Source organism: Sminthopsis crassicaudata, chromosome 3, assembly GCF_048593235.1.
Source record: "Sminthopsis crassicaudata isolate SCR6 chromosome 3, ASM4859323v1, whole genome shotgun sequence".
NCBI classification, from domain to species: Eukaryota; Metazoa; Chordata; class Mammalia; order Dasyuromorphia; family Dasyuridae; genus Sminthopsis; species Sminthopsis crassicaudata.
Window position 1 is genome coordinate 10,073,403 of NC_133619.1, and position 23,442 is coordinate 10,096,844.

At 42.2% G+C, this 23,442-nt stretch overlaps 1 protein-coding gene across 1 annotated transcript in view; it reads right to left on the reverse strand.

Moving 5' to 3' along the window:
- Positions 1–17,984, reverse strand: part of LOC141561840 (anosmin-1-like) — a 31,625-nt gene extending 13,641 nt beyond the window's left edge. The window contains exons 1-2 of the mRNA XM_074301942.1: positions 17,793–17,984; positions 8,424–8,471 (exon numbers count right to left, since the gene is read on the reverse strand). Of these exons, the coding sequence (XP_074158043.1) occupies positions 8,424–8,471; positions 17,793–17,984 (240 nt within the window). The remainder of the gene's footprint in view (positions 1–8,423; positions 8,472–17,792) is intronic.
- Between the last annotated feature and the right edge of the window lie 5,458 nt (positions 17,985–23,442).

A 23,442-nucleotide genomic window follows, 5' to 3' on the forward strand; every position in this document is an offset into this window, starting at 1 on the left:
GCCATATCTTTTTTTTTTTTTTTTTTTTTTTTTTCTCTGAGGCTGGGGTTTAAGTGACTTGCCCAGGGTCACACAGCTAGGAAGTGTTAAGTGTCTGAGATCAGATTTGAACTCAGGTCCTCCTGAATTCAAGGCTGGTGCCCTACCCACTGCGCCACCTAGCTGCCCCCAAAGCCATATCTTCTTGATCCTAGTATACTGCACTTGCATTGGTGACCCCTTGCTAGAGAGGCGGCTGAATCCTGCCTCGTTTCCTGCCTATCACATGGCAGTGCAATGGGGGTTGTGAGTCCAGCTCCATTGGCATCTGTCTTGAGGAAGTGGTTTACATTTTTTTCAGGTTCTCTCATGCTCTCCCTTGGTTTTGAAAGACATAATTAGATGGTGTAGATCCATCCTGACTCCCTGAATTTCTCTGTGAAAACAAAACAATAACAAGATCCCAAGCCATCGAGCATGGTTTACATTTCTGTTACAGCAATCGCAAGAAGGCTTTGCTTGAAAGGATCACACAAAGCTAGAAGGCAGGAGTCTGAGTTTGGGAGGTCATGCTGCAGTCCCTAACAGGATCACGCACAGGAGTGAGATGCTGCCGTCCAAGGCTTCCTCGACACATCCCGTCCACAACAGAAACCCATTTATTCTTATCTCCCAAGGATAGAAGGGCCTGTTATGTTCCTATCTGGGGACAAGAGGGAGAGCCTGTAAGGAGGGAGAGGGGAGAGGCAGGGAAATGTTCTTTCCCAGAACATGTGGGCCCAAGATGCTCTGTTGTGATGAGAGAGACTTCCCTTTCTGCTCAGCCCCCACCTTCTGATCTACTTCAATGTGGTTCTCAAGCAGGCATTCTGGGAAGGGTGGGGTCTTCTCTACTCCCATCCGCTCTCAATGGTTCATGAAATGATCCAGATCATGGATTATTATGTCCTTCAGTTTCCCTTCCTTCACCTTCCTGCCTGTCTTGTTCCTAAAGGGCTGGCCATAATCTTCTAGCACTCATTCCGTCATCCGGGAACCTAAGGTCCTCACCCTTTTGTGGTCTCGCATGCTCAGCAGTGAGCCGCTGGAGCACTCACTCCTAATGTGGATATGCTTACTTATTTATAAGTAACATCCCTAGTACTGCTAGTACTTATGCACACACTAAAACATTAGATCAAAGCCAGCTATTCTTATATCATAAAACTTAACAGAGATCGAAAGGAAAAAGGAAGATAAAGATAAAATTATCTTTAAGCCTAGAGACAGCAGGGAGGCACTGGAGTGTTCTGAGTTGCTTATTATTAGTTTGTTTCTTGATTCTCTGGGCTATTACTATTCCATCTCTAGTTGCATGCTAAGGTCAGATATCCCCATGGTCCTGCTGCCCCCTCCTCTGAACAATGAGCCCCTGCCCAGAATCTCCATTCGAGTGCCCAGGCCAACCACACTACATCTAATTCGACATGACACTTCATGGGGGTTTCCCTCTGACTGGTGCCCTCCCCACTTTTCAGCTCCCTCTGAAGTGTCGCCTCTTTCTATTATGGGGACTGGCAGATGGATCGGCAACGAACATTTATTAAGCACTTATTATGCACCAGGTGCTAAGCTTAGCATGGAGGAGATGAATCCAAGCAAGCAAGTCTAAGGCAGGAAGACAGCACTCAAAATGGAGCTGAAAACCAGCTGGGGAAGCTCCTTGTGTTGGGGCTGGGGTGAAAGTTCAGAAAGACAGAAATACAACTTGGAGAGGAGTTGAACTCTTCCCTCCAAATGGAGAGGGGGACCCCACAATGAAAGAAGAGGACCAGCAGGATGGAGGAAAACTTCAGGGGGAGGAGACTTGAGGGAAAGGTGGATGTTTCAGGGTGCTGAGCAAAGTTCCAGGGTGAAATTGCCACCAAGGATTGGGGCTTTGGGGTCCAGAAAGCACAAAGTTATTTCTTTTCCCTTATATTTGTATTTCTAACACTTGGTCCAGAGCTGGGCATACAATAAGTGCTTAATTAATACATTAATTAATTACTTTATTATTTAAAAAAATTTTTTCCTGAGGCAACTGGGGCTAAGTGACTTGCCCAGAGTCATGCAGCTAGTGTTAAGTGGCTGAGGTCACTTATGAACTCAGGTCCTCCTGGCTTCAGGGCTGATGCTCTCTCTACTGCACCACCTAGCTGCCCCAATGAATGCTTCATAAATGGTCTGCTGACCTGTGTATGTATCTATCATCAATGTGTCTATGTATACCTTTATGTATCATCGATGTATCTAGATTCCTGCATCTATGTAACATCTCTTGCTCTTGCATGTATAGATCATCTATGTAATATCTATATTACATATCTGTTATTAGATTATATATAACATAGATTACATCTATCTATATCTCCATGTATGTAGCTATGTATTTGTCGTCTCTCTCATGTACGCATGTATCTATTATCTATCCATATATGTCACCTGTCACCCATCTACTTGCATGCATGTGTGTATCATTTAATCTATGTATTATCTGTGTATCTATCCTTATATTGGTCCGTTACCTCTTTCTGTCTCTCTGTCTCTGTCTCTCTTTGTGTCTCTCTCTCTATCTCTGTCTCTGCTTTTCTCTCTCTGTCTCTCACATAGAAAGGCCCAGACAAGACTCTCCTTCCTCCAGAGAGCCGCTCCAACTCTGACCTAGAGTGGAGATTCTCCCTTCAATCTCTCGAGTGCCGCCCTCTTTTATCTTCCCAGAGAATGGGCGTGGGATAACACAAAGGCTTCTGGGAAGAAATACTTCAACCAATGAACTTGCTCCTCCTAAGCATGCAAGCTCCTCCCCAGAAGTTCAAAGGGGTTAAACTCCCAGTAAAGGCCGGAACTAGAGAATTGTTAAGTACTGACTTAGCACTTAGTAAGAACCTAACAACATGGTCAGCCCTGAACTTTAGGGAAGTCACCTTGGTAGCTGTGGAAGAGGGATTGATGCAGGGAGAGCCACTAACAAGCTATCCTAATGGTCCGGCTGACCAAGATAATGACTGTCTAGTCGTTGTTTGCCCTTTGTTCTCAAAGAGGACCATGGGATCAGGGAGGTGATGCTGTGACATGCAGGTGTGTTGGACTGAAGTGAAGGAGGGCTGTGTAAGGTCGCCTGCCTCACTTTCCCCTCCCGACCCATCTGGATCACTAACTGGGTGAGTAGAGAGGAGAGGACATAGAGAGAGATGGGAGACAGCAGAGACAACATTTGGCCACTGGTTTGATGTATGTGATGAGAGATAATGAGGAATCCAAGATGATGCTGAGCTTATGAACTTGTCTGACTGAGAGGTCTGCAGCACCCTTGATAATAAGAGGCAAGTTCGAGTTAGGGTGAATATTGGGAATAAGACCAGAAGGAGATCTCATACATATCCACTAAGTCATCCATGTCGACTCACCCCATGGGATTGTCTCTGTCTTACCTAAAATAAAAAGGAGGAGGTGGGTCTCCTCCTATGAGTCACAGCTCACCCTCCAAAGGATGCTGGGTATGTTGGTGGTCAGGGTGAAACATGGGGATAGTTTCCTGTGCAGCTACTGGTGTGGAACTTGTAATTGTCCAAAGGGTGTAGAAGAGGAAGGGTGGGAACTTGCGCAGAGATGGAGGGTGTGGAATGGGAGAGAACCAGTGTGTACAAGTAGGGGGAGGTCGAGCTGGACAAGCCCCATGATTTGTCATCATGGGAAGGGTAACACGCTATTCATCTCCCTACCATGGCTTCTGACACAGGAAACCAGTGTTAACTTTGTAATATTTGACAATTCAATTCAATTAGGTTCAGTTTAGTTCAATTCAATTCAAGAATTATTTATTAAACTACCATTATTCTAGGCAGAGTATCGAACACTAGACATACAAAGGAAATCGTCCCTATACTTTTTGTATAGTAACTTTTGTATAGCTACTTTTTGTAAGTAAGTAAGATACAACTCACCCAAAGAGGAGTAAATAAAATAATTTGGGGCAATCAGTCCTAAGCACACGGAATCAGGAAAGGTCTTCTAGAAGGAGGTAGCATCTGAATGAAGCTTTGAAGGCAGCTAAAGACAGAAAAGTAAGGAGGGAGAGCAGTAGAGGCAGCGGGGCAGCCTGTGTGAAAACATGGCGGTGAGAGAAGCTATCATGTACAGTGAACAGAATGGAGACTGGGTTGCTTGAATATGTGGGGGAGACTGGCTGCTGCGCTACCATGGGCCAGAAACTTGTAGATGGGGACAAGATGCATCAGGGAGACGTCCTATATGACAAAGGGACTCCCAGTCCTAAAGGAAGTCATGGCCAGGATGCTCACAGGACCAGCGGCTGGACATGGTGCGCCATGATGGATATAGACCTGCTGAAGGATGGCCCCCATCTCTCCGCTCCCATGGCCTTGACCACAGTCCAGATCCTCATTCTTTTTTTTTTTTTTTTTTAACCTGGATTATTGCTATTGCCTTTTAAACCTCTCCCTGCCTCTGGCCTCTCCCTTCCTTCCTCCCTCCTTTCCCTAGTGGTTAAAAACAATCTTGCCCAAGTCTGACTGGGTCATTATCCTCCTCATAAGCCTTGAGTGGCTCTTCCTTGCCTCTAGGACAAATCCAAACCCAATGGGCCACCAAGAGAGAAGAGCTGAGAGCTGAGTCTCAGCTCCGGGGACTCCCCACCCTTCTCCCAACTGGATGCTCCCTGGGGTCCCCTTCAGATCTGCTTACTGGCTATATTTTAGAGCACTCCATTAGGCTGCCAGTTTTTCCATTTCACACAAAATTATGGTAACTCATAAATGTTCGTATCCTGCCCATGTATACTGTGGCTGCCTCTGGAGATGCAAATGGGCATCTTTGGACAGTTGGCTCTGCAGGATTTAGTTGGATGGGAAAGTTTTCTTTCTAGCTTGGTGGCAAGAGCCATTACTCTAATTAATGAGTAATTTGTGCATTTGGATAAACCTAATAGGCAGAGCTTTAAATGGAACTTTGGATCTTTGGGGCGACGGGAGGGGAGAGGGATCTGTTTCTAAACTAAGGTGCCTACTGCTGTGTGAACCAATTGGGACATGGTTTGAGTGGGATGGCGCAATCCCTCATCCCTCCCATTTTCAGCAGAAAGATCCAGGGGGGTTTCCTTTCAAAGCGTTATTCTAGCCCAACTTTTAAACATGTCACGGTTGAGACAGCAAAGCTCTGGGGTTTCTTCTCCGTCCCTGGTGGTCTTCAGTTGGGAAAGAGGTTTCCCAGCTATCAGCAGTTTTCATCACTGATCTGGAGACAGGCAGCCTTCCAGCTTCTTTTCTGAAATGCAGAATGTTTATTCCACTCTTCCAGTGCAAAGAAAGTCAGGCTTGAGGAGTGAGTCCAGTGGAAAATTCCCATCCCTGTCTTGTTTCTTCCTCTCTTTCAAACACACTCTTCAAAGGAGAACCACAGAACCACAGAAGGCTGGAGATGGAAGGAACCAGCCAGCCAGTCGAACTCATTTGAAAGAGGAGGAAGTTTAGGACTGGGGGATTTATGTGATTTGTAGAAATGGAGCCAGAACCCAGATATCCTGACTATGATGCCCAGGCTTGTGTGCTCATGGGAAGTCCTTGGAGTTAGGGGTAGGGAAGTAGAATAATGGAACTGACTGTAGTGTATGGAGTCTCACCAGCTATTTCAGACAAAATGGTAGCCAAGCTCAGAGAGACTTACATCAACTGATGCTGAGTGAAATGAATGGAACCAGAAGATCGCTGTACACTTCAATGTTGTGTGAAGATGTATTCTGATGGAAGTGGAAATCTTCAACATAGAGAAGATCCAACTCACTTCCAGTTGATCAATGATGGACAGAAACAACTACACCCAGAGAAGAAACACTGGGAGGGGAATGTAAACTGTTAGCACTACTTTCTATCTACCCAGGTTACTTATACCTTCGGAGTCTAATAGTTAACATGCAACAAGAAAATGGTATTTACACACATATATTGTATCTGGGTTATACTGTAACACATGTAAAATGTATGGGATTGCCTGTCATCGGGGGGAGGGAGTGGAGGGAGGGGGGGATAATTTGGAAAAATGAATACAAGGGATAATGTTATAAAAAAATTACTCATGCATATATACTGTCAAAAATTATAAATAAAATTTTTTAAAAATGGTAGCCAAGCTCTATGAAATTATCGATAAGATTCTACAAATCAAATCAACATCCACTGATGCTTGGTGACTTCAGTGAAAAGGAAGGGAAAGGTGAGGATGGGGAAAATATATGGGCAAGAAAGTTCAGGAGAAAAATGAGAGTCCTACCCCTTGCTGTCACGAACACTTTTGAAAACCAGAAATTCATGGGTTCTGGGGTGGATGAGAACAAAATACTGTCACAAAGAAGGAAACTGCTACAGTTAAACAGACGATAGAGCTTCTTATACACATGTAGTCAGCCCCAGTCAGACATTGGTACTAAAAATCCGAATTTAAAGTAAACAAGAACCTGACTCTCTTCACACATTTCCAGTTTGTGTGTTTGTTTGTTTGTTTGTTTTTTTACTGAGGCAATTAGGATTAAGTGACTTGCCCAGGGTCACACAGCTATGAAGTGTTAAGTGTCTGAGACTAGATTTGAACTCAGGTCCTCCTGACTTCAGGGCTGGCTCTCTATCTACTGTACCACCTAGCTGCCCCCATTTCCAGTCTTTTTAAACACTCCCTCCAGCTATACTGGCCTACTTGCTATTCAGCCTCCTATCTCCAGATTTTTGTCACCATCACTCTTGCCTAGGATTCTCCTCTTTAGATTTTCTATCAAAGCTCTCCCTCTAGTCGTACTCCCTGCCAAAATGTATATCCATAGTCTTCTATACAGATGGAGCACCCAGCCATGTAAGTATTCCGACTTCTAGGCCAGGTTGCTTCCCCGAAAACTAGGCTGGCCATTTAACTTCTTCATGCATGAGAGGAACTTCTGGGTCTCTGCCAGCCCTAAATGTTCAGGGACTCCTGGCAGGGGTATAGGGCATTCACCAAGAAAGGTTGACTTGTCCAAGAGCCATCCAGGAAACTCAGAGTCTGTCTTAAGTTAAAATCAGTTCTGCATCAAATTTGATTTAATAAGAATGCCGGGGCTCTTGAAACTCTCAGCTTTGAAATGTCAACAGCATACTTGAGGGTCTCTGCTCTCCTTGATGTGTTTGCACGCCTCTCGCAAACGTCCCAGCAAGACACATGGGTGCTGAGAAGTGCTGCCGTCTTCCCACGCTATTAATCAAAGTGGCGACGTGAACACAGAATCCTCATTATTAAGAACATTCCTTGCTGTTAAAAAAATGCAATTCAGCATTCTGGGGAAACCAATGTGGTCCTAAAACCCATGAGTCACATGGAAGAGGATTATATTCCTCCAGGATCCAGAGTGGCACCCAGGGAAGGCACAGACAGCCTGGCACTTCTCTGGGCTAAATAACGTGGGTGGCTAATTGGCCGGTTGGCTGAATTCTGGAGACCCTTGGGTTCCCCTTTGCTTCTTGGGGCTGGCTCATCTAGAAGGAACTTGTCAGAGTCAGAACACCTGGAGGTCAGGAAGAGCCACATCTCAGAGTGATGTTTTCAAATGTATTAAATAAAATATATGGAATTACTTTGATTGAAGTAAACTACCAAGATACTGAGAAAACAAATCTGTAGGCCCCAAGTTAAGAAGACTTGACCTAAATGATTTTTTGTGGCTCTTTCTAGGTCTAAATCTAACAATCCCAGGGTTAATTAAACACATAGGGCGGTCTTAACAGATTTTTCCTATCATGTCTCCTTGGGCTGTCAGTCTGGCGCCGTCAATGGACCTTTCTCAGAATCATGTTTTGAAATACATAAAACAAGATACAAAAGATTGTGAAAGGAAGGCTGCAGATAAAATTACCAAAATGTAGCAACAATAAAAAGTTTGTGAACCTCAGATCAAGAACTCCTATAGAAGGGGCCAATAAATGCATCTCGATTGACTGATTTCCACTACTCCAGAATAAGCCACATTTCTAATTTAGTAGAGAACACTGAGGCTAAAATGTCACAAAGATAAAATAGATGCTTAACTTTGTGGATACTACCCCTCCAATTTCTCCCTGACCTATGTGCAAGTGACAAAAGAGGGAAGTGTGAGTGCCCCCAAGTCCCCTGATGTCAGCGCTTTCCCTTTTTATTTTTTTAATTTTCTTTTTTTCTTTTCTTTTTCTTTTTTGTTTTGTTTTGTACATTTCCTTTCTTGAAGAGAATAGTCTTTTGTACTTAAGGAGTAAAGCTATAACTAAGATGGTGATGGGCCAATGAAAGAATGTAGATCATGGTTCCATCTTTTCCTGAAGGGGAAAAGTGGTGGAAGGCAGGAAACCAGGGGGAGAAGAGGCAGGTAGCTAGTACCCAGAGAAGCATAGTAGTGGGGAAGAGCTGCTCACCTGAGAACATCTTCGGTTGTTACTGCACCAGGTCAGAATCTCATCGTTCTAGATGGAAAAGAGAATAAGAGATGAGCTAGCATTAGTCCCAATGTGCTGCTGGAACTGAGGGCATCAGATCTCGGGAGATTAGGATCGAGCCACGATCTACATTTCTACACTGGCCCATCATCACCTTTTTTCCCCTTGAAAAGATCTGGCCAACAAGCCAGCACAAGACAAGGGCGGCATCCAGAAACCATCCTCCATGTGGAGAAGATAAGAAAGGCAGAGGAGGAAGGAAAGGGACTCCTTAGGCTCTGGGGACCTGGGTGTGAATCCAGCTCTGATGCTCACTTGCTATGTGACTTTGGGGAGGTCACAGCCTCTCTGGGCTGTAAGAGGAGGGGAATGGACTAGAAGGAGTTTAAGGTTCCTCTTCTCTACATATCTGTGGTTCCTATCATTGACCTTATCCATAAAATGGAGATAACATATCCACTTCACAGGACTGCTAATAGCTTTGACATAGGGCTTTAAGGTTGGCAAAGCACAGTAGAACAAATATCTCATATAATCCTCACTACACCCCTGGGAGGTGCTTTTTATTATATAGGGCACTACATGCCATCATGGTTAGAACACTGAACCCAGAGTCAACAACACTTGAGTTTAAATCTGACTTCAGACACTTAGCTGTGTGACTCTGGGTAAGTCACTTACCCTATTTGCCTCAGTTACTTCAACTGTAAAATGGAGGTCACAATAACACTTCTCTCTCAGTTTTTATGTGAGGATCAAATGAGATAATATTTATAAAGCACTTAGCCTAATGCCTGAGCCCATAGCAATTGCTATATAAATATTTATTATTATTAATTTCTCAGGGATGTTGTGAAAACCAAAAAAAACCAAAATATTTATAAGGCACTTAATTCAGTGCCTGCACAAAGCAAGTACTATTTGAATACCAGTTATTATTATTCTCATTTTACAAATTGAGGCAGACATCAATGAATTTACTTGTCCAGCTAGGAAGTATTTGAGATTGAATTTAAACTCAGGTCTTCTTCTTCTTTTTTTTTTTTTTTTTTTTTTTTTTTTTTAGTTTTAAACTTAAATACAAAATGAGAAAAGGGAAAAATTCTATGTATATAACAGACCATAAGAGAGGAGGTAATACAAAATAATAAATTTCCATTTCAAGAAAAGCTATATTAAAAATACTACACATTGTTTTCAAAGCTGCCTTGCTTTTCTTTGCTTCTTTGTAGATTTTCTTTTGTTTTCTGCTATGTAATTTTTATTTTATTTTATCCCCTCCCAAGAAGGCTATGATTAAGCATAGGTGTGTGTATATAAATATATATATATATATGTGTGTGTGTATAAATATATATTTATATACACACACACATATATATACATGTACACACAGCCATAAACATTTACATATACATATACATTGATATATATATATATATATATACATACACACACACACACACACACACACACACACACACACACACACACACATATATATATATATATATATATATGACTATACCATACTTATTTCCACTTGTAATCTATTTCTCTGAAAGCAGATAGCATCTTCTTTTAGAAGTCCCCATCTTGCCCTGTTTTTCTAAACCAGCCAGCTCATTATTTCCTATACCACAGTAATATTCCAACTTAATCACATTCTGCCTTAGAGTTTGTCTGTGAAATTTCCCTCTTCCAATTTTCTACATTCATTCTATTCTTGGCTACACAGGTCTTATTTATACAAGAAAATGTTAAGATAATTGAAATTATTCATTTTATGCTTCAACAATGGTCTCCCCTTATACCTTATAATATTGTTTAAGATCTGATACTGATGATTCTACTTCCTTTACATCTCCCCTGCCCCTTCTTTTAAGTTTCTGACCTTTTGTTCTTCCAGATGAATTTTGTTATTATTTTTTTCTAATATATATATATATATATATATATATATATATATATATATATATATATATATAAAGCAATGTAACCAGGATAACATTGAATAAACAGGTGGATGAAATTGTCATTTTAAAAAATTATATTAGTTTTACTACCCCTGAACAATAGATATCACCTTGATTATTTAGATCTGAATTTATTGGTCTAAAAAAGCATTTTATGTTTATGTTCATATAGTTCCTGCATCTGTTTTGGCGGGTATATGCTCAGGTATTTTATAGAACTCCGGTCTTCTCGATTCCAGGTCCAGCACTCTGCCCATTGTGCTACCCAGGCTCTAAGTGTGATGAGGGAAAAACAAAAAAACAAGAAACAAAAACCTTTGCAAAACCTTCAAGTATTATAGGAATGTGTTATTACTATTTAATTTATTTTATATTATTTACTGATCATGATTAGGGCAGCTAGGGGGCGCCATGGTGTACAGACCTCCCCAACTAGAGTAAGGAAAACTCAATTTCATGAGTTTAAATCTAGCCTCAGACACAATCCGGGATAACCTAGGCAAGCCACCTGATTTCTCTGTCCCTCAGTTTCCTTATCTGTAAAATCAGCTAGAGAAGAAAAACCCAGGAAGAGTTACGACATGTCTGAAAAATGACTTACAACTACAGAATTGATCGTGCTTATTTTCCCATCATTATTGTCATTGCCAATAAGCCATTATCAATCACCATTGTTGTCCTCATTGTTATCAACCATTTTTTTTAATAATCCTAGCAGCATTTCTGTAGCACGTTGAGATTTGAAAATACATGATTTCAGTTAATCCTCAGAACAACTTTGGGAGGGAGTTGCTGTTATTATTCCCATTTTAGGGATGTGTAAGCTGAGGGAAAGAGCTGTTAGTTGACTTGATGAGAGTCATACAGCTAGTAAGTGTCTTGAGTAATTTTTGAACAAAGATCCTTCTTACTATGAGTCTATCTATCTATGCTAGTTTGCTTCCTCATTAATATATGCCATAATTATTAGTACTAATCAATCATTATTGTCATGATACTTATCATAAGTCACGTTTTACAAAGTCATGTTTTTGCTGACTCCAAATTGGGTATTTTCTATGAAAGGTTAAAAAAAATCCATCTTTTAAAATTCCTACAAAGTTTAATCCAGTTTTAATCATCATTTTCTTCAACTTTGTGACGTTCATGTTGGTCCCATGCCATGCTCAGATTCTGTACGGTCCCGGCTGGAGTAAAGAGCACGTTAGCGGGCAAGTCTCACATCTCATCTCTCATCATAAGTCAGGGTTAGAGTAAAGACTATTCTAAAGATACTTCTTGTTATTGTTATTGGTTTTAAGCCAAGCACAAAAAGAAATCTAACTATGGGAGGTGAAGTTGTACCTGATTCCATCCAACAGTCTATGGCTGGCAGTTAAAAGGTCCCATGGGGCAGCGTCGCTCCAATCCTGGGCCCCCGAACATCTGAGAACACTCCACAAAAGGAGAAATCCAGGAGGGAGTGACACACCTGGCCTCCCGGGGACAACGAATGTATCTGCTGAGTCCCCTCTGGCTGCATGGCTCACGTCCCACTCCTGGTGCTTCCAGACTGATCCTCAAGCTTCCCTGGCTCCTCCATTTAAAAGTGGAGAATGATCCTGTCTCCAGGTTCTGCCTCATCGATCGACGTGAAATAGAGCACGTTTTGCTTTGCCAAGTTCCCAGGACCATGAAATGGCATTAATGATTATTCAAATGAGGACCATTGATTATACCTCCACCAAATCCCATAACTAGAGGCAAATCGATTTCTGGCTCTGAGTCTCGGTTTCTTGACTTGTAAAACAAAAGAGTTTGATTACCTGACTTTCAGGCCCCTTCTAGCCTGAGCCACTTCCCTTCCCTAGCCTCAGTTTCCCTATCTGTAAATGGGTCTGGGGTCTCTTCTCCTTCTAAGTCAGATATTTTATATCCCACGCTCTCTTTCCTTCTCTAAATTCACAAGGTTATTGTGAGCCTCAATGATGAAAGAATGTGTGTAAGGGACTCAATAAGTCTATAATAATCCACTCAGCGGGATGGCCATGAACTCCCATTTTGTTTTCATAGCATTGACCACAAAGCAATGTCGGCTTGAACCAATGTTCCCATCCCTCACTCAACTGTCTGTAATTGGGGCAGAGGATGGCGACATTCCCATAAAATCCTCCCTTCTATAAAAGGCATGCACCATATACCATCATCTGCTCCCCATTATCAACCTCCTGGAATCAGTCAATGCAAACACCCCCAGTGCCATGTCATGCAAGCACCAAGGGAAGATCCATCCCCATGGCTGCTCCCACACGCTCAGGGAATGCTTCATTTGGGATGGCCGAGTGTATGAGGGCTGGAGCTTCAGCAATGGCCCAGCTTCCTCTGCTGCACAGAATTACTGGTTCTGGAGCTCGGAGAGCCATTGAGGCAGCATGAATTCTTGTCTTTGTACCTCTGGACCACAGCGTGCTCTCCCTGGGGTATCATGAAATACTGCTCCTGTGCTTCCCAACAAATGGGCCGGTGTTGGCCGAAGAATGACTGAACTACAAGAGAACTGGCCACTGCTACGAGTGTCTGAGGCAAAATCTGAGCTTCCTCTCCCTGCTTGCCAAGGCCTGCCCATTCCATCTTTTACATATTCCCTCTTCTCTCCTGTCACAGTGTCGCCTGGCCCCAGGACTACTGCAGCAGCTGCTGTGAGTGTGTGTGTGTGTGTGTGTGGGGGGGTTGCCCGCCTGAGGTCTTTCCCCATCCGAATCCTTCCTCCATTTAACCACCAGAAAGATTGTCTTAAAGCTCAGGCTGACCATAGCACCCCCTTCCATTCAATAAACTCCAATATCGAACATCAGATCCTCTGGATCCTAGTGCTCTTTGCAGCCTGTGTCCCTCCTCCCTGTCCAGGGTCCTGACACCTTACTCCCCCAACACACTCTTCCATCCAGAGACATTGACTTCCTGGATGTTTCACCAACAAGACTTTCCATCTCTTGGCTTTGGGCATTTTCTCTGGCCATCCTTCAGGCCTGGGATGCTCGTCCCCCTCTACTCTGACCACTTCCTTCCCAGACTTCCTTTAATCTCAGCTAAAATCCCATCTTTACAGAAAGCCTTCATCAACCTGTCTTAATTCTAGTATCTCTTAGGAAGGAAGGAAGGAAGGAAGGAAGGAAGGAAGGAAGGAAGGAAGGAAGGAAGGAAGGAAGGAAGGAAGGAAGGAAGGAAAGAAGGAAAGAAGGAAGGAAGGAAGAAAGGAAGGAAGGAAGGAAAGAAGGAAAGAAGGAAGGAAGGAAGGAAGACAGGAATATATAACATAATAATATAAAAATGTTCTGTTTAATCCTGTCTATAGCTTGCTTTGTATATATTTAGCTAAGCTGGTCCTGACTGGCAAGCAGAAAGTTCACCTGCAGGCCTGTCCCTGAGGCTAGTCTAGATCAGAAGGACCTCCTAGAGCTTGGGCACTGGTGGCATAGTCTTTGAAGCCTCAAGATTCCTTCCATGTGGTTAAGAAACCATTTTCTGTCTTTATAAAGGGCCCAATTAATTGCATTGGGCAACAGTTGCAGAGAAATAGATTTCAGCTTAACATAAAGAAGGGCTTCCTAACAGAGAGGTAGCCACTTTGGGAGTGGAGAGGCTTCAAGCAGAGTGGTCTAGATGACCACTCATCTGGGATTTTGGGACAGGATTTCTTGTTCATGTATGAGTTGGAATATATAGATCCTCCCTTGGAGATCCCGTGAGTATGTGAAAGTTGCACAAAAAATGGAATTATTGTAGTGGCAAAGAACTAGAAGCTGGAAGTGCTGGGAACTGGTCTATATATGCAAAGGAACATTATTGGGCCATACGAGTGAAATCCAGAAAGAGGACTATGGGAGCTAAATGTGGACCACAACATAGTATTTTCACTTTTTTACCTTTTGTTGTTGCTTGTTTTTTCCCCTCTCCTTTTTTTCCCTTTTTGATCTGATGTGTGTGTGTGTGTGTGTGTGTGTGTGTGTGTGTGTGTGCAGCCTGATAACTGTGCAAATGTGTTTAGAAAAATTGAACATGTTTAACATATATTGGATTACTTGCTGTCTAGGAGAGAGGGGAGGTGGGGAGGGAGAAAAATGTGGAACACAAGGTTTTGCAGGGGTGAATGTTGAAAATTATCTTTGCAAGAATTTTGAAAAATAAAAAGCACTTATAAAAAAAGAAAACATAAAGCTAATCTATATTGGATCAACAATTTTGATTATCCAACTATTTAAAAAAAAGAGCGATGAAAGGGAGAATTTCAGAAAATCTGGGAAGATTTTCTGAAGTTATGCAGAGTAAAGGTGCAAGAGATGAATAATTTATGCTGTAATAAAAATACTGTAAAAATAAACCACCTTTAAAAGACAGGGGTTTTGATCAATGTAATGACTGGCCATGACTTCAGGAGACTGATGATGAAGCTCCTGATACATCCTGACAGAGAGGTGACAGCTTCAAGGTTCAGAATGAGACAGACAATTTTGGCCAAGGCTAATGTGGAAATTGATTTGACATGACTGTGAATATGTGTCCCAAATATTTTCTTTCCTTCCTTCCTTCCTTCCTTCCTTCCTTCCTTCCTTCCTTCCTTCCTTCCTTCCTTCCTTCCTTCCTTCCTTCCTTCCTTCCTTCCTTCCTTCCTTCCTTCCTTCCTTCCTTCCTTCCTTCCTTCCTTCCTTCCTTCCTTCCTTCCTTCCTTCCTTCCTCCCCTCCTGTTCTGAACTCTGCTGAGTCCTCTCTTGCCTGCATAACCCAAATTATTCTCATATCCACCAGTCTTTTATGGCATCCCCCTTTGACACTCTGCCTATAGCCCTGTTTGTTCTCTTCTGGTATCCTTAATACTCTTTGTCCAGCATAGGATGGCAGCTGGGTGAAGCCATTTATCAATGGAAAGAAATATTAAAAGGCTGCTATTTCTGTTCATAATGAGAAAAAAAATTGTGTCTGCAGAATAGGAGAACAGATTATTCTTTTCATTATTAATAAAATAAGAGCTATGTGGAGGTGGGGATAGAAGAAAAAGGAAATTATCTGCTGGTGCAAGGCTACAGGTAACTAGGGGGTAGCGAGATTCTCCCTCCCAAATTATTTAGGTTCTGTTTATATAACTAAGTGACCATACCTCCAAGTAGCAGGAAACATTCATCCATTCATTCAACAAAGAATTTTTTTTTCATTCAACAAATACTTAGTAAATATTTCCTATGTGCATGTTAAACAGTGTCTGGAATATAGTACGCATAGGCTCTACATACACACATATGATATACATGATTATACACGTGTGTGTGTGTTTGTGTGTGTGTGATTCTTTAGTCACTACTCCATTTGGGATTTTTTAGGAAAATATGATACTGTAGTGGCTTGTTATTCCTTCTCCAACCCCGTTTTTTGCTGAAGCAAATAGGGTTAAGTGACTTACTCAGAGTCATGTGGTTTGTAACTGTCTGAGGCCACATTTGAGCTCAAGTCCTGGTACTCTCTCCACTGGGCCACTTAGCTGCCATCTATGTCTATATCTAATCTACATTTATGTTCAATCTACACCTCTATCTTGGAGGCAGCTAGATGGCATGGTGAATAGAGTGCAGACTCAAGAAGAACTGAGTTAACATTCAGCCATTCAACCTCAAGTAAGTATTTATGTCTATAAACGATACACGTTATATTTATGTCTATAGACGATACACATTATATTATTTATGTCTATATAGGATACACCTTATATTTATGTCTATATAGGATACACATTATATTTGCGTCTATATAGGATACACGTTATATTTATGTCTATATAGGATACACGTCATATTTATGTCTATATAGGATACATGCTATATTTATGTCTATATAGGACATACATTATATTTATGTCTACATAGGATACACGTCATATTTGTGTCTATATAGGAAACATGTTATATTTATGTCTATATAGGATACACTTTATATTTGTGTCTATATAGGATACAGTTTATTTTTATGTCTATATAGGATACACGTCATTTTTATATCTATATAGGAAACATGCTATATTTATGTCTATATAGGATACACTTTATATTTATGTCTATATAGGATACAGTTTATTTTTATGTCTATATAGGATACACGTCATATTTATGTCTATATAGGAAACATGCTATATTTATGTCTATATAGGACATACATTATATTTATGTCTACATAGGATACACGTCATATTTGTGTCTATATAGGAAACATGCTATATTTATGTCTATATAGGATACACTTTATATTTGTGTCTATATAGGATACAGTTTATTTTTATGTCTATATAGGATACACGTCATTTTTATGTCTATATAGGAAACATGCTATATTTATGTCTATATAGGACATACATTATATTTATGTCTACATAGGATACACGTCATATTTGTGTCTATATAGGAAACATGCTATATTTATGTCTATATAGGATACACTTTATATTTGTGTCTATATAGGATACAGTTTATTTTTATGTCTATATAGGATACACGTCATTTTTATATCTATATAGGAAACATGCTATATTTATGTCTATATAGGATACACTTTATATTTATGTCTATATAGGATACAGTTTATTTTTATGTCTATATAGGATACACGTCATATTTATGTCTATATAGGAAACATGCTATATTTATGTCTATATAGGACATACATTATATTTATGTCTACATAGGATACACGTCATATTTGTGTCTATATAGGAAACATGCTATATTTATGTCTATATAGGATACACTTTATATTTGTGTCTATATAGGATACAGTTTATTTTTATGTCTATATAGGATACACGTCATTTTTATGTCTATATAGGAAACATGCTATATTTATGTCTATATAGGACATACATTATATTTATATCTACATAGGATACACGTCATATTTGTGTCTATATAGGATACATGTCATATTTATGTCTACATAGGATACACTTTATATTTGTGTCTATATAGGATACATGTTATATTTATGTCTATACAGGATACACGTTATATTTATGTCTATATGCTCCCCAGGGAGGCATTTGGGCATACATACACACATACACACATGACCCTGAGAGAAGTTCAGCCCAAAGGCTTCTGGGCGGTTGTTCTGAGATGTAGTGGAAGACAGAGAGACAAGAGGAGGGGATGTCCTGGACGGGAGATCAGATAGGCCGGAGAAAGGTGGGACCCAGGGTGCTGACGTCAGGGAGGGGAGCCCTTGACCTAGGAGGCCGGACCAGGAGGGATCCAGCTCCAAGAGGGCGGCGGGTACGGGAGGGAGGGAAGAAAGAAGCCCCCCGGGGCAGGCAGCCCCTCTGGCCGCGCCCCCTTACCTGGCCGGGCCCCCTCACCTGCAGATTTGGGAAGGCCAGTCCGAAGTGGGTGATGTGCAGGGCGAGGCACCGGGAGGAGCACCTGGCTGCCAACAGCGCCCGCTCCGCCGAGCCCCGGGACGCAGCCCGGCCACCGGCAGCCGCTAGCCCCGCCGCCCCCGCCAGCAGCAGCAGCAGCCCCAGGAGGCGGCGCCCCTGCTCCCCCCGCATCGCGCCCCGCTCCCGTCCCGTCCCGTCAGCGGCCAGGGGAGCGCTGAGCCTCTGCCTCTGTCCTGGGGAGAGAAAAAAAAGAGGAGGGGAGGGGGGCAAGGAAGCGAGGAAGGGGAGGAGCAGAGGAAGGGGGGAAAAGGGGAAGGAGGGGGAAGAAGGGGCAGGGGGAAGAAAGGGAGACAGAAGCAAAGGGAAAGAAGAAGAGGAGGAAGGGAAGCAAAAGATGATGGAAGGAGGAGGGGAAGAAGCAAAGCAAGGGAGGGTGAAGGGAAGAGCAAAGGAAGAGGAAAGAAGAGAAGATGGAGAAAGAGAAGAGATAGAGGAGAAGAGGAGGAAGGGAAAGGAAGAGGGAGAAGAGGAGGGGGAGGGATAATAGAGAGGAGAAAAAAAATAAGAGATGAAAAAGAGAGAGAGAAAGACACAGAGACAGAAAGAGATAGAGAGATGGAGACAGAGAAGGAAAGGAAAGAGAAGCAGAGAAGAGGTAGGAATAAGAAGAGGAAGAGGCAGGGAGGAAAAGGCTTCCCGTCCCTGGAGGTCTCTAAGCATAGGCATTAGATGACCCCTGGATGGGTGCTTGGACTGGCTAGCCTCTAGGGCCCCTCTGACTTCCAAACTCTGGGATGTTGGTGAGAGGAGAAGGAAGAGAAAGGGAGGAAAGAGGGGAGAGAAGGGGAACAGGAAGAGAAGGAAGAGAGGGAGAAGGTTGAGGGAGAGCAGAAGGAGGGATGGAAATAAAAGGCACTACTCGCTTCCAAAAGGGCTTAGAGGCTCAGTTGTGAGCCCGGACATGCTTTATAGATCTCAGTGGCAGTGAAGGGCAGGATGAGATCAGAGGACCCCCTGCTCTGCCTCTGCCGGACTGTGTGATTTTAGGCAAGTGATTTCCCTCTTTTAGGTTCAAGTTTCATCTTCTGTAAAAAGAGGGGGTTGGTCAAAGGTTTATTCTTGCTCCAGGTCCTACGATTCTATATCTGACAATATAGCAATGGGTGAATCGCTGGCACTTGAATGTTCATAGAACTCTTTATTCATCTCCTCTTGGGGCCTCTTAGCATCCTTTGGGGTGGGGGATGGGAGCCAGTCTTAATTTTATAAACAAGAAAATGTAACTTGAGCATGGCCCAATCCCATTCCTCAGTGACAGGTGAGGAAAGGATCTCCAGAGAAGGACAGTCAGTTCTTGAGGTCTCACACCCAGGGCTTCTGACTGTCCACGTCAATGGTCTTCTCTGTCTGCACCCCTAGACAAGAAAAGGCTGCTCTACTCTTGGGTTTTCCATTTTCCCATTTGCTTACTTTTTTCCTTTCTTCAATAGTCCACAAACCTTTGGGATCCCTTAGTATAGGGAAATGAAATCTGATGAAGGATTCCAACTCAATTTTGTTGGTTTTTTGTACTCTAATAACAAGAGGGGTATGTTTCCTTTTAAAAACCCAGCTTGTCATCAGTCTGAAGAAAGCCCTGATGGGAGCTGAGGGTCCCCTCCTTGGTCCAGAATTGGCAATTGAAGCATAATTGTTTCCTGAGGAGTTTCAAGTACTCCTCCAGACTGATGTGCCAGTGTAGCCAATGAGACTCAAATGTGGCCTGTTTTTACTTAGCATTTCAGAGCATTTGCTGCTGATATAAAACTGGATGAGGCCACAGGGGAGGAAAGTGAGATCATTTTTAGTCCCTGAAAAAAAGTTCTAATGAGTAGATACACAAAGAAATGTTTACGCCTGGGAATCACAAGCGGAATATCGGAGTCAGCTCTAACCGGCTCAGGAGGGCCAAAGATTCAGTTTTCAGTGTGAGGACTTACACCCCACAAAGTGACCAACAATAAAATCAGGACATGCTTCAGTGCTTTCTTGGCTGTCTAGACTTAAGAAAGTGATGGAGAAAATATTAATGATGCAGACTGAACTTCAAAGTGCTTTATAAGTACAGTCAGTCCTCACCATTTTCCTGTTTCACTTTTGAGACTTAAAGCATTTGTTTATTTTATCCATAACTTCATTTTCACTTTGCTGTTGGCAGCCAGATACAGCTGTGGACTGCATTTGGGTACAGCAGTCTCTTCAGTCTGCTAAATGCAGATATTTATCTCTCGTCACAAGGGAGCTGGGTCACCATGGGATGAAACCAAAATGGGCCAAAGTCCCTTTGACCATCTTTGGGATATTGCCACCATTTCCCCTGCCTTCCTCCCTGTGGCAATAGCACTAGTCCTCAGGTTCAGGCCTTTTTCCCCTTAATACCTGGTCTTTAGCACACAGATAAGAGGAGACTTTCTTCCCCTGGACTATGGAATGGAGCTCATCTTTATCCTAGGGCTCCAATGGACTTGTTTCCATCCTTCTTTCTGAGTGTCCTTCATTTTGTGATTATTTCCTCAAAACAAAGCTGGCTTGTTATGAGCTCCATCTTTCTTCATACTGAGATTCTGGCACTCTGACCCTTCCTGAATCTGTATTAAGATAACTAGATAAAGGGCAGCTAGATGGCGCAGTGGATAGAGCACCAGCCTTGAATCCAGGAGGACCTGAGTTCAAATCTGATCTCAGACACTTAACACTTCCTAGCTGTGTGACCCTGGGCAAGTCACTTAACCCCAGCCTCAGGGGAAAAAAAAAAGATAACTAGATAATATGCATCAGAGACAGAATTTGAATTCAGATGGTCTCATTGAAGGGAGAGTTACTCTTTCCACCCTACAATGCTGACACACTTCAAGTCATGCACAATTTTTATCCTAGGGAGTTGGTTGACTGCAGTCCAGTCTTTGTGAGCAATGCAGCCTGCTCTGATGAAATAATCCCATGTAGACTTCAGAGCATAGGAAGGGCTATGGATACCGTTCCATATGTGCTTCATAAGATGTACATGCCATCTACCAGAGATCTTCCCCTAGCTTTGCATTGTCAGAAAAAAGTCCACATGATTTAATTTCTCCCAATATTTGGGATTTAGATAATGTTGCTTAAAGGAGAAATTCCCTGTAATACATTTCTTTTTGAAGAAAAAAACAATTAAAAATCCTTCCTTTTTTCTTTCTTCCTATTGTGCCACAGTTTTCTTTTAATGTCCTGACCCAGTTTTCCTAATTGTCCTATTCAGTTACTCTGCCTCAGATATAACCATTCCCTCTTAATGTTTGATAGGATAAAGGTCTTATATTTTAGACCTATACTTATTCCCTCTTAATGTTTAATGGGATAAAGGTCTTTATCCATTTTAGACATCATTAGAATAACAGGAGCCTCTCCATACCTCCCTCCATCATCTTATCCTAGGTGCCTCCCCCCATTAGGTCATCCCCATCCAGGTACTTCCCCTATGAACCTATAAAAAATCTATCTGACATTGGTGCTGGATTCTTTGAGATGATAGTCTCTTTCAATCCTGGGACCCACCATGGATCCATTTGGTCCCAGTAAATCTCTCCATTTAATAAATTCTGTGTTGAATACTCTCTAATCTCTTGCTCAGTTTCTCCTGCATTACACTTCCTTCCTCCGTTCCTCCCTCCCTCCCTTCCTCTCTCCTTACCTTCCTTCCTTCCTCCTTTCCTCTTTTTCCTCTCCCCCATCTCTCTCCTTTCTCCTTTTCTCTTTCTTCCTGATGGGTTTGGAGTTCAAAGTTCATTGGACTTGGAGCCAGGAAGATGAGTTCAAATCCCACCTCAAATACTTATTAGCTAAGTGACCTTGGACTTTACCCTCCCTTAATCATTTGGGGCCTTGGTTTTGATGAGGTTTTGAATGAAATTAGGTTTAATTGAGGTCTAGTGGCAGGTTCGGGGAACAGGGAGTCAAATAGAGCTCCCCTGCAAACTCTTTGGATTCAGCGCAAAGATAGAGTTAAATGAGGTCAAGTGGCAGTGCAGAGTCCCCTGTAAAGGAATTTACAAACCCGAAAACCTAGATTGACAAAAAAGGTTTATTGTAGGGGTTTGGAAGTGAAGTTAAAGTCTAGTTAGTAAAAGGTGAAGGTAGAGATAAAAGGGCACTGGAAATAGGATTCCAGTGGACAGAGATCCTTGGCAGCCACAAGTAAGGCTTCCATGTTAGGAACCTCTGCAAAGAGAGAGAGCTCTAGCTTGGCTCTTTTATAATGAGAGATTTAGCCAAAGGGGCCTGTGGGTGATGTCCCAAGTTGGCTCAGATCTGGGTGGGGGTTGTGAGAGCCCAGATCTCCTATTGGAATTCAAAGGGGGTGCTTTTGACAGGATTTGTGAATCAAAGGTCCTAGCTTCTTGAATTGATAATGCATCAGCTAGGAGGGGCTGGGAATCAGAAAGGAATAAATCCATCTGAAAGGATTAGTTTCTTAAAGGGAGCACAAGCCACATCAGTTTCAACAGCAAAATGAAAAAAATAGGATTGAGAAGCCTCTCAGATTCCTTTCAGTTCCAAATCTGCTACCCTGATTTATGAAGTTTGATAAATTGCAAGGCCATTGTAAAAACCATGACAGAGGTCATTGTTTTGAATAGCATTTATTTTTTTTAAACCATATCCTTCTGTTCTCAAAGTGGGCTCCAAGGAGCCCCAAGAAAGTCATGCTGCCTCTCTCTCCCCCTGCTTAGACCATTGTTAACCTATAATTTGACCCTTTCATTTGGGGACATCCATCATGTTCAATGGTCTTCATTCCTACAGAAAATAATGTGTGGTCAGATGACTTCCTGTTGGCAAGACATTCAATAGCATCTTTCCAAAGAGATAAAATTGAGGGATGGTGAAACACATGGGGTTGATGCAAATTTAAATATCCAGACCTGAATCCAAAGACTTGTGAAATTGAGGTAGATTTTGGTTATTCTTGTTGGGTAAGGGTCGTCTGATAGATGCTTGTCACCCTCATAAGTTGTGGGGGAAAGTCCCTAACTCTGGGTTGGTAAGCAGCTAAGTCAAGCACTTCATCCTACTGGGGAGATTTTTTTTTTTCTAGAGCTGTCCTAAGCATAAGAATAGAGATTTAAAGATTTTTGTCCCTGGATGCAGCCATGAAAAACATACCAGGCATTTTTGTGATTTCATTAAAAAGCCAGAGAAGGACCCCTATTTATATCCTTCTTTAATCTTTCATCCTGGCCTAGGGATGACCTTGGGGGCTCAAAAACTAAGGGCTGATTGAACCCTGTTGCTCTTCCATGATCATATGTGTGTTTTAACAGTTGCCTTTGATCCTTTAAACCAGGGGTTCTTAACCTTTTATTTGGTGGCTCAGACTCTGTGGTCAGTCTATTAAAACCTTCTCAGAATCAAAGTTGAGGGAAAATAAAGCTGTAGGGTTTTTTTTCTGCCCAAATTTCAAGATCCCTCTGAAATCTATCCACAGATCCTCTGTGGGTCTGGTACTCTTAGGTTAAGGAGCCTTTCTTTAAACTGAGTTAGTAATTGTGGCAATGCCAGTGAGGGAGATAATTTGGGGCTGGGGTGCTTTTCTGCTATTCCTCTTAGAGAC